At 43.7% G+C, this 11,489-nt stretch overlaps 2 protein-coding genes across 5 annotated transcripts; both read left to right on the top strand.

Annotated features, from left to right (window-relative positions):
* Positions 1 to 187: 187 nt before the first annotated feature.
* Positions 188 to 1,392, top strand: Acyp2 (Acylphosphatase 2). 2 transcript variants are annotated; one of them, XM_018103499.3, is made up of 5 exons: positions 188 to 412; positions 513 to 529; positions 613 to 722; positions 794 to 935; positions 994 to 1,392. In XM_018103499.3, exons 1-4 carry the CDS (start codon positions 256 to 258, stop codon positions 906 to 908), a joined length of 399 nt encoding a protein of 132 aa, XP_017958988.1. In that variant the 5' UTR covers positions 188 to 255; the 3' UTR covers positions 909 to 935; positions 994 to 1,392. The 2 variants fall into 2 exon arrangements, with proteins under 2 accessions (XP_017958988.1, XP_017958979.1); XM_018103490.3 differs by having other exon boundaries at positions 190 to 412; positions 794 to 1,392.
* Positions 290 to 11,331, top strand: nsl1 (non-specific lethal 1). 3 transcript variants are annotated; one of them, XM_089262497.1, is made up of 10 exons: positions 290 to 412; positions 513 to 529; positions 2,929 to 3,935; positions 4,646 to 6,023; positions 6,527 to 7,020; positions 7,091 to 7,519; positions 7,838 to 8,153; positions 8,284 to 8,400; positions 8,473 to 9,790; positions 9,859 to 11,331. In XM_089262497.1, the coding sequence occupies exons 3-10, from the start codon at positions 3,065 to 3,067 to the stop codon at positions 10,483 to 10,485; spliced, it is 5,550 nt and encodes a 1,849-aa protein (XP_089118623.1). In that variant the 5' UTR covers positions 290 to 412; positions 513 to 529; positions 2,929 to 3,064; the 3' UTR covers positions 10,486 to 11,331. The 3 variants fall into 3 exon arrangements, with proteins under 3 accessions (XP_089118623.1, XP_089118626.1, XP_089118622.1); XM_089262500.1 differs by lacking the exons at positions 290 to 412; positions 513 to 529 and adding an exon at positions 1,408 to 1,589 and having other exon boundaries at positions 7,091 to 7,450; XM_089262496.1 differs by lacking the exons at positions 290 to 412; positions 513 to 529 and adding an exon at positions 1,408 to 1,589.
* The last annotated feature ends 158 nt before the right edge of the window (positions 11,332 to 11,489 follow it).

Below are 11,489 nucleotides of genomic sequence, written 5' to 3'. Positions count from 1 at the left end.
TTTTCTTGGTATACCGACATTCTTTCAAGGAGCTTGGTAGCGTTGCCATACGGCAAAAAACGCAAAGCAGACAAAATACTACCAGGGTGCGCATCAGACAGGCGTCAAAATATATTATTATAATATATAATTTATTCACAATATTGCAATATGACAGTAACATTAAAATGGGGATAAGTTTCGCTTTGCAAGACTGGCTGACTACGCTACTGGAGAGAATTTGAAGCTAGCTGGCAACTCTGTTAGTCGGTCGTTATGGTGTTTTCGTATAAATCAGATTTAGTTCTCAAAGTAAATATTGTTATAATTATTGTGCTGTTCGTAACGTCCCAAGTTTCTGGTAATCAAAATTCATCAATCGCAATGACTCAAATATTTGCGTGCAGTTTCGAAGTCTTTGGACAAGTACAAGGTACATGCACACATACATATATTCGACGATCGCCAGTGTCATTTGATAAATTCTAATTGTAACACATTTTGTAACTTTCGTCTTTTTTTTTTTTTTGCAGGCGTTTTCTTTCGCAAGGTAAGTCTAAAGTGGAATAGCGCGAGTATCGTATAGAAGAAATTTAAGTTCAATCGGTTTATCATACATATATAAACATATAGTACACAGAAAAACAGGCGAATGAACTTGGAGTCCGCGGTTGGTGCATGAACACCCCGAACGGCACAGTAAGGGGCGAATTGGAAGCTCCGTTAGCACCGCTTAACGAAATGTAAATGCATATATGGATTATTAGTGATATAGTTTATTGTGTCCTGACTGTCACGTTTTGACTGCTTCCAGGAAGGATTGGCTCCAGAACAAAGGTAGCCCCCACTCGAAGATTAACAACGCCGTATTTTCGCCAACCAAGGAGATTGAGAACTATAGCTTCAACAAGTTCACAATAATACGTTAATCAGAAGTTTCGTTCTATCTGCGAAGCGTAAAAAAGAATTGGCAAAGTTTTGCCGATGTTGTCACAAACTTATTCTAACTTGTAGGGTCCTATTTATAATTGAGGCTCCATCAGTTGATCTATTAGTATATAATACTCAGAGGCTCCCTTAAAATGTGTATGAAACCAGAAGGCCCTTGTTAAAATTAAAATTAAAGAACCAACATAATATATGATTAATATTTATTCACATTGTAAGAACCATTAAAATCCATCCCAGTAAAAACAATAACAAACAGATTGCTTATTTGCGAGCAGGGTTGCATTTTGTGTAGTAGCATTTGGTCACGGTTAAGGGCTGCCATTTGTGACTGAGTAACGATTTAAAGTAACCATTTGTCAAGACATCTCACTTACACGCATTGCAACACTGATGCGGAATAACCCATGTAGCGCCATAAGTAGGAAAGAGACAACCGTATGATCAGCATGCGTACTTTGGTCTGGCAGCACAGAAACGAGTACAGCTCCGAATACACGTCGTTTTGCCAAAAGCGTAGCAGGGAGCAAATGAAAAAAATATATAAATGAGGAAAAAATTTAGTGAAATAATATCGACAAATATACCAAGCGCGAGCAACGCCGCTTTACTAAAAATCGACAGATTTAATAATTGCGTGCGTTGTGCAAGCGTCTAAAATTGTGCGTATAAAATAGTAATAATTTTTAAGCAATTACAAATTCTTGCGTGCTTTTGCTTCTGTATGTCGGTACATCTGTGTGTGTGTGTTTTTGTGTGTGTAGTGCACAGTTTGGTTACTTTCGCGCTGAAAACGTTTTCTACTACTTTTTGGTTGAAACGAAGAAAAACATACATATGTATGTGTGTATATAAATAAAGAATTTTGCAATAAAAGCGAAACTGTTTATAATATTCATTATTTTTAAAGCGTTCTAGTCTATGCAATTTGAGTGCAAACGGAAAATGAAATGAATTATTTATTGTGTAAATAACTGAAAATAGTGCTAGACATGTACGTGTATGCATGTGTGTATGTACATAACACACACGTCCATACAAGTAGTAGCCTTATGCATGGGCCTGTACCCATATGTATGAGTGTATGTGTGTTTTATTTGTTTGTGTGCTGTGTGCGCGCACATATTGTAAAGGCGCGAGCTGCTTAATTGCCAACGATGAAAAATTCAATAAATGAAATTACATAAAAAAAACATGAAAAGTAAGCGGCCACGCACCTCTTTGTAAATGTTTGTGATATATGCATTTTGCTGCACACATGCGTGATAAAAATAATTTAGATTTTCATGCGCGCAGTCAGAGATTTCGTCAGTAGTTTTGCCCATTTGCATTTGTTCCAATGTTCTACTGGGCGAACCGCAGTGCTCTATAGTTCGTTTTTTTTTTATTGCGCATCATTGTGAATGAGCAATAGCGCGCGCTCTCTTCTCTGCTCTCACAATTGGCACGCATTGAAACCCGCGCGCCTGTTGTGTGTGTGTTTGTATGAGAGAGAGAGTGCTACACATACGCACGCGGCGCCGGAAAAGACTTCCTATAGGCAGTGTAAACGAAGATAATCACAAGGAGGAATAGGCAACCAAAATAACAACGGAATTTTGTTAGCTATCGCTTGTTGTTAGTCGGTGTAATTATTATCGAAGGGTTTTATTTATGCAGATGTCTGGCAGCTATATGTACATAAAGCATCCGCCTGCTATTGACGGAAGGGGTCATCAAAAAATAATAACTGCAGAGGCTTTTGTTATCGCTGTTAATTTGTGTAATTGTTGTTATCGATTATGCAAATGTATGGCAACTTTAGATAAAGCATTCTGCCATTGTTTTAATAGTAGGCGACACAAAACGTGTTGAGCCTTTTATTTGTTTGTATGCGTTCATATTCGAGTGTGAGAGAGTGCGTAAGCGGAAAAACGAAGTGTGCTTCAGCTCGGTGTCAATTTAAAAAATAAATTATTGAATTAACTTTTGAAAATTTTGTTTTTACCGTCTTTTTTGAAGCGACCAACAGAAATCCCTCCCCCACAGAGCAATAAAGTGCATACAGTAATTAAGTGATAAAAGCCGAAAAGCGTGGCAAAGTGCCGAATAGCGTAACTCTGTAATGCAGCTGGCCTGGCAGTGACGTCGCACAAGTATGGCACCAGCGCTCACGGCCGAGCCACTAAGTCCTAAGGAGAAGCTAACAAGCAACGCATCGCCTGCCACCGGCACGCGGCAGTCTGTACGAAAATTGGACTCGCCCAGTGAAACGGCCAAGAAGCCAATCTCTTTGACGACCACGACGCGCGTGACACGCTCCAAGGACGCGGCACAGCGCATGGGCTCGCCGATTGTACAGGTGAACAACAAGCGCAAACCCAACAATCACACCAACAACAATAATAACAGCGAAGCCAAAACCGTGGAGCATCAAATGGGCCTCAGCGCTGCAACCACACATACAAGCAGCGACGGCAGTGCAGGCGTTTCCTCGAACTCCAGCAACAGTGGTAGCATTAACATCAACGACGCAGGTGTGGCAGCAGCAGCAGCAGCAACAGTGACACCAGCAGCGACAGCCGAGAATTCGTCCGCCGAGCACAATAATAACTGCAAGGACAACTCAACGGCAGCGCTGCTGGCAAATCTAACAAGTGAATTCGAGGAGGCCATCACAGCTGAGATTTGCCTGCGGAAAACACTGCCCGAGGTGAGCCACAGCAAGGAGCAGCCAGCCGAAACTGAAGCAGCTGCCGCAGCAGCTGTGGCTGCAGCCGCTGCAATAGCACATTCCGTGCAGTTGCTGGAGCCCGCATTAATGGCAGAAACCGAAGCCCAGTCCCAATCCACAAGTGCGGCGGCAGCAGCAGTAGCAGCGGCGGCGGCGGCAACACCAACAACGACAGCAACAGCAACACTCACAGACGCTCTACAGCGATTGGCATGGCCGGAAATACCGCTGTCATCTAATGCGGAGAGTACGGCGGAGTTGGCTGCTGCTGCGAAAATTCCGGATCCTATTGAAGGTAAGGCCGATTTGAAAGTACCAATGCTATTCGCAGTCCGCTCGATCGATCCGACAGCTTTTCGAAGAGTTTGGTAGTAAAAATATTTTATGTGTATTCTCGTTTCGATTTTGAGCAATGCGCTGTTTTGTTTAATGTAGAGCATTTGCTTGTTTTGTTTGACATGTTCATTTAGAATAACTTTTAGATCAGGCAGCATTTCAATTATTCCAAAGATCCAGGCGATATAAGACGAATCCTTTGTTTTTGTCGCTCGCACTTGATTTTAATTGCATCAACTTAACAGTTAACTGTTAACATACGATTTAACAGACTTCGTTTTATATTTGGATTTATTTGTTGTTGTATGTTTGGCAGACATTTGATATAGAAAGTTTTAGATTGTAATTTTGCGCTACATAATTAAGAAATTTAATAATGTATAATGGTACCTAGGCGTATAGTAATGTACCACTGTTAAATAACATTGTTAGCAAAAGACTGTTAGAAATGTAAATAAACGGCATTCTGTAATTTTATATTATTGCGTGCCAATTTACAACTGGAGTCTGTTAACGTACATATAACCATAGGTAGCATATGTTAATTTACATTACATGCAGCAAGATAATGCAAATTAAATGGTTTGGTGTGATGCGAAAGTAAAATCTACATAAAGTTAGTCCTATGCGTATTTATATTAAAATTGATTCTATTTTTCGCATTTACAGAATGTCTTAGTCAACTCGATGGCAGCCCCAGCGTTGTATTGCCGCCCAACGTGGCTAAAGGTGAAGCGGCAGTGGACAACGCTGGCGTAGCGCCGACGAACTCGACTAGGCAGCAACAGCAACCACAAGAACAGCAGCAACAGGTGCTGGCGATACAACAACAACTGGAGCAGCAGCAATTGCAGCAGCAGTTGCAACAGGAGCAACAGTCGCAGCAGCAGCAGCAGTTGCAATTACAACAGCAACAACCACAACAGCAATTGCAACAGCAACAACAACCGGAGATACTCGCCTCACCCCAGCATTCAACAACTGCGCGTCAGTCGGGCGCTTTGCTGACGCCGCAGAGCACGACGAGCTCGATAAACTTTCTTAAGGATGGCGGTGCTGGCGCCGTGCTCGAGGATCAGGATATTGAGGAGGTTTTAAAGGCGCTCAAGACATTTGACAGTGCGCACGTCAATCCGGATACAATCTATAATTTCCTTGACGAAATGTATTTCCCATGCAACGAGGACGATGCAGCGGCCGCCGCCGGAACAGTTACAACAACAGCAGCGGCAGCTGGCCCAATTGCATCAACAGCAGCAGCAGCAGGAACGCCAGCATCCACTATTGCCGGCATCCAAGATATGCTGGAGTCAAAGCCCAGCTGTAGTACAGCAATCGCGGCTCGTCCTTGGCAGGAATGCCATGCCGAGCTCGAGCAGCAACAGTATTTGCTGATGCGCAAGATTGACTTCCTGCTGCGGCGCACGCGCAAGCTCCAATCGCGCCATATGTGCCGGCATGCCAGCGACGAAGTCAGCGGCATTCTCGAATGGGCGGCGCGCACCTCGCATAAGGTAGCAAACGGGGCGCCGGTGCGCAGCGCCAAGCTGAGCGAACGCGAGGAGACCGTCTTGTCGATTGTATCTGGGCGGCCGAGTAGCAGCTTCTGGGAGGAACAGACCAAGCACCCACTGCCCGCCAGTCAGATGTGCAATGTGCTGCGGCACATTGAGACGGCGGCGCGTAAACAACAAATTTGCCATACAACTGGAGGTAGCTCTGGATCGTTGGCGTCCTCATCAACGTGGTATAGCAGCACGGCACAGCCGGGCAAACGGGCGCGCAAAACACAGCAAGTGGACACTGCCAACAGCGGTACGGTACCAGCTGGAGTCGACGGCGTCTTAGCTCCACGCCCGGACGAAATTGTGCCGAACTTTGACAGCTATGTGACCAGCGAATTGACCCATGTGGCGGGCTTTCTGCACACCGAAATGCGTGAGGTTCAGAACGCCATCGACTCGGACGCCACTGAATCGAGTTCTGGCGGCGACTCTGCCGACGAGATGGTCACCTACAACAATTCCCAGCAGTTGTCATTGCCAATGTGAGTAAACGAAATGTTGATTTATAAATCCATTCAATCTTTAACTGATATTGGTATCTTTAACAATCATAAGCATTCCTGTGACTAATAATTTCTACATTGCCTACATCTATTGAATATTGATTATACATCCTTCCAAGATATTCAATTATGTCATTTAAATGAATAATGTAAAGCTATCAAGCTTTGTTTTTTTTTTTTAATTTTTAACTTTTAATTTAGCAACCATATGTACAGTTGGTGTGTTAGTTATATAGTGTATTTACGATCCATATATTTAACTGATTAGTCAGATCTGTTAACTCCAGCAGAAGTGTAATAAGTTCTGCTATTTAACATGTGTGCAAATGTTAGGCCCGGCTTTTTGCTACACTTAATCTTAACATTAACAGCATTGTAAAATGTATTTAACATTCGAATATCGTAATTTCTGTCTTTAGCAGTCTTCTTAAATCTGTCAATTGGAGTTTTTTATTAATATATTCTGCCTTTATATTTTGCAGCACGCGACGTGCCGTGTGGCGCTATTCGCGAGATCGTGCTGTCATTGCCCTGCGCTGGTCCTGGCTGTGCGCTCAGATTGCCGATCTGGAGATCAAAATCCGCCAGCACAACGACGTCTACAACGATCTGTGTCGCACCAAGGGCGATGTGCTCTTGGAAACGACGAAGACGCCAAAGAACGGCTACATGGATCAATCGGAACAGCCCGAACAGGCATCCGACGATTGGCTATGCAGTCGGGCGCGTCCTTTGGTACTGTCAGAGTTTCGCAAACGTAAACTCTTCCAGACCACAAATATGCACACAATATCCAAGAAGGCAGCGCGACCCAGCAACATCAAATGCGGCTGTCAATGGCCGCAGGTGCCGTGCACTTTGTGCACTGGGCGACCGGATCCGACGGCGCCAAGAGATCTGCCCGAAACTCTGATGCCCCAAAACCGTGTAGCTCTGCTCGACCCCGGTTATCACCCGGTGTTGAGCTTCTCCAATGGTGAGTGGTCGAATTGAGTCTATTCAGGAGGGCTTTAAATTAATGGAACTTGCATTCATAATCATTGCAGATGTTTGCCAGTCGGTGCATTTGGAAGCGATTAGCCGTCAGCCTGATTGGCAATATCGTGTAATGCGCAGCCAGGCCAAGGCGATTGTCAAGAGCGTCTGGAAGGCTGAGCGCGAGGCGATTGCTTCCGCTGGCGGCGGCACTGGCGGTAGTGCTGGGCGAAGAGCCGGTGAGACGGCCAAGCGCCGTTATGTGCGCCGTAAAGAGCGTAACAATAATAGTCAAAACAAAGCAAACAACAGCAGCAACAATAACAATAACAACAACAACAATAATAAAGAATCAACTACACAGAATAATATCAACAAAAACAATAGCGGCTATAGTGGGCTCGGCCACGTAGGATTGGATAGTGGAAACGGTACTGGTACTGCTACTACTTCTTCTTCTTCTTCTTCTACGCCTACTACAACGCCACTTGTGGCCAACAGTAAATTATTGTAAACATGACAAATTCGATAATTGATTATTAACATAAAACAACAACAATTTGCATCTTTTTTTTTTTCTTTTCTTTTTTTCTTTACGCATTTCTTTTATGTTACACGGAACATCGCAACACTCGCACACACACACACATGCACATACATCTATTATCATCATCATCATCAACATGAACAACAACTGTGCAATAACAACGAAAAACAACAAACAACAAAAACGAACAACATTTGTTTTATTTTGCAATTTGTTTTCGTTTTACTCTCTTCAACATTTACATATGTCTGAACCCTATTGGACGCTGCAGAGAGCAAAAAGCAGCGTCAATTGGCCACGAATCGAGTCGGAGCGCTACCCGACTCCCAGCAACAACAACTAAATAGCTTCACACTGATCTCCGGCAACGGCGGTAAAAAGCCACGCAAATCAGGCTCCAAATCACATCAAACACATTCACCACACATTAACAACAACAACAACAACAACAGCAGGAGCAGATGCAGCAGCAGCAGTCAACAGGCCAGCGTTGGGGATAACAGCAACAGTCGCTTAACCGGAGATTCGCAATGGGAGCCACACAGTCGCCGCAATTCTGCCGAAACACACGGGCACCGTAATGAACGGTGAGTGCAGTCAAAGTTTGAAAGCTAATGGGCATTTTTTAGAATCGGCAACAAATCTTTTTTGCCTTGCCTAAAAAAGGCTTACATGAATAATTGAATCAACCATCCCTTAATCAATCCCAATCCATAGCACTTCAGAGAGACGCAATCGTCTTATCTACGACATTGACAACATCGTGATACCCTACAGCATGGCCGCTCAGACGCGTGTCGAAATACTGCCCTACAAGGAGATACCAACACCAAAGTAAGTACAAATATATATACATATATTATAGATGAATGCGAAATTAACATGTTGTTCCTCTCATCAACTTAGGTGGCGTATTGTGGATAGCGATACTGAGCAACAATCTCCGAATACATCTGTCAATGCTGAAAAGTTGACCAATGGCTGTGTGAATGCAAAGAACGAGAAAGAACTGGTGACTGACGAAAAGAAAGCACCAATAGCAGTAGCAACAACAACGGAAACAGCAACAACTGGAGCAATAGAAACTGCAACAACAACAGAAACAGTAGCATCAACAGAAACAGCAACAGTAGCACCAACAACAACAGCAACAGTAGCACCAACAACAACAGCAACAGTAGCACCAACAGCAACAACACCCGCACCAACAGCAGCAACATCAACTGAAACAACAACAACAACAACGCCCGCCACAACAGTAACAACAACTCCCAAGTTAAACAACAACACTGTGAAGAAAACATCAAGCAAGTCCCCAACTAAACTAAATGGCGTGAAGCAATCGATCAAGAAGAAGAAACGACTGGGAGAGACTGTCAAGCTGTCGAAGGAACAGACAAAGCTGGCACTAAGCAATGGACTGTTGAATGGAAAACCGGAAGAGTTGGCAATCGAAACTAAGGAGCAGCCGCTGAAGGAGAAATCCGAGCTGTTGAAAATTGAGAGCAAAGAACTAAAGAGAAAGCAAACACCTCTCAATGGTAAAACCAAAAAGCACAATAATAAAATCTCTGTGAATAATAATGTAAATAAAGCAAGCCCAGCTGCTGTCACGCCTGCTGCTGCAGCTCCTGCTCCTGCTTCTGCTGCCACTGCCACTGTTACTAGCAAGGACGCCACGGCACCAAATGTGGCAGATAAACCCACAGCTAAATCTGTTGAACCACCTAATAAGCGGCCCAAACTGCAGATGGCGCCAAGCTCAGAAGACAAGACCGAAAAGAAAACGGATGAGCCGGTAGCTGAAGCAAAGGTCGATGCTGCTCCCTCTGCTGATACTGTGGAGAATGATGATGATGAGGTGGAAGACCTCTCGGATGAAGCGTACATAGCACGGCATCAGCGTGCTCTCATCGAGGAACGTCGACGCTTCGAGACATTCTTAAAGTTCCCCTGGAGCACTCGGTCGCGTGCTAATCGACGTGTCGACAGTCGCGCTGAATCGAGCGGCGCCAATACACCGGATCCAGCGTCGCCGGCGGCTTCACAGCTGACCGGACCTACCGCTGACAATGAGAGCATACCCTCGCCGCTGGCACAGAACATGATGCAGCATCCGTTCGATGGCATCGCAGCTGAGGGCGAGACCACAAAGCGACGTCGTACCACATCCAGCAAGCTAAAGGATCACGAGCGTCGTAGTGCAACGCCAGATACCCGAGACGTGAGTGCTAATGTGTGCTTATATTAGTGTGTATTATATTTATATTTGCTTTTTTACATTTGCCACAGGATCCGCCACCATTTGAGCCGTTGAATTTTCCTCTCTCCGAGGAGGCCTATCAGCGACTGCTCGCCGACATAAACATCGAGCCCAAAGAGCCAGCGACACCGGCAACCACCAGCGTCGCAGCCACCGCACCGGGCAAGCGAATAAAAAGCAAATCGGTCTCTTCTAATGGAGACGGCACTACGACCAGCTCCAGCAGTCGACGCAGCAGCAAAGCAAAGGCCACAAATTCTAGCAAATTGCCGCGTCTTAATGGTGGCAAAAATGCTGCAAAGCGAGCTGCGGCAAAATCAGTTCACAGCAATGGCGGCCAGGAGGTAGGCTATGACGATGGCATTGACTATCTGCCAGAAGCGGATGATGATGAGGAGGAGGAGGAGATGCTGCTGCTGGAGGAGGATGATGATTATCATCATTATCTGGCGCCACCAGAAGATGATCAAGTTCCAGGCGCAAGCAAAAACGATGCAAATGCCTATAACGCCAGCATCGATGCTTATTTAGGCGAGGGTGAGGGACTCGACGATGATGACTTGGTCGATGATCCATTCATGGACGATGATCCCAATGATCCCGAATGGAAGCGCAACATCGGTGCTCGCCATGAACGCATGCGCAAGCGTGTGTAAGCAGCGCGAAGCGAGTAAAGAGTAGCATGCAGTGTGTGAAGAGTGGAGAGATGCCGGCAGCAGGTGCTTGCACCCCTGGAGAGAGGAAGAGTAGCTAACAGCGTTTGGTGATGAACCAACTGCGAGAGAGCGAACAGCAAGCAGCTACAGCTGGCAATGAGTAGCGACTGAAAACTGGCATAATGGACTCCAAAGCTATTTAAATCTTGTGAAATGTGAACTTGAACTTTTAAATGAATTTGTCAAAATTTTAAGTGGAATGGCCTCACCGCTTCAGGGCGAGATATATTTTAAAATGTTTTCCATTTATTTTTTTAAAGAAAAACAAAATAATAGCGAGAGTTTCACTTGAAAATTAACCACAAAAACTCATTGCAAAATATTTGTAAGCAATTTTTAAGTTATTTAGTTTTAAAGAAAAATATGATATAAAAACCGAAAACAGAAACACGCCACACAAACGAAAACATGGAAAAAATCAAATGTAAATAGAGAAAAAAAAAGAGCTAAGCATTAAGAGATAAGTATGTATGAAACTAATGGATAAGCTAATGATACAATATTAGGTTAACACACACACACACACACCTACACACGCTCGTTTCAAAGTTAAAGTTAAAGAGAAGAAAACCTCACTTGGGGCTACAAGCCAAAAGTGTGCTACCTTTAAAATATGAATATATATATATTATATATATTAAAATAGTTATATGTAGATCGCATGATCGTAAAAAGGAATAAGAAGAAACCCTATAAATATTCATTTTTTATTTTTAACTTGTAATCGCGCACCTCAACAACAACAACAATAACAACAAATGTAAAGTTTTTGCCGTTTTAAATAATTATTCATCCTGATCCCCTTTACCCCTATATATTAATCGATTTATTAATTATTAACCAGTTAAAACAGACATGCTTATAAATATCTTTACAAAAAACAAAAACAAAACAAAAAAACATTTATATATGTATATATAGATTTACATAGTTACGCCTCCAAA

This window comes from Drosophila navojoa, chromosome 2 (genome assembly GCF_054131105.1).
Source record: "Drosophila navojoa isolate 15081-1374.11 chromosome 2, UAZ_NAV_1.0, whole genome shotgun sequence".
Taxonomy (NCBI): Eukaryota; Metazoa; Arthropoda; class Insecta; order Diptera; family Drosophilidae; genus Drosophila; species Drosophila navojoa.
The sequence above is the reverse complement of the archived record's forward strand: the minus strand, read 5'-3'. Positions and strand labels throughout refer to the sequence as shown.

Coding starts and splice junctions, on each gene's coding strand:
- Acyp2 (XM_018103499.3), top strand. CDS start 256: ATGGTGTTTTCGTATAAATCAGATTTAGTTCTCAAAGTAAATATTGTT. Junction 723..793: donor TTAGCACCGCTTAACGAAAT/GTAAATGCATAT, acceptor GACTGCTTCCAG/GAAGGATTGGCTCCAGAACA.
- nsl1 (XM_089262497.1), top strand. CDS start 3,065: ATGGCACCAGCGCTCACGGCCGAGCCACTAAGTCCTAAGGAGAAGCTA. Junction 7,520..7,837: donor AACGCCACTTGTGGCCAACA/GTAAATTATTGT, acceptor TGGACGCTGCAG/AGAGCAAAAAGCAGCGTCAA. Junction 9,791..9,858: donor CAACGCCAGATACCCGAGAC/GTGAGTGCTAAT, acceptor CATTTGCCACAG/GATCCGCCACCATTTGAGCC.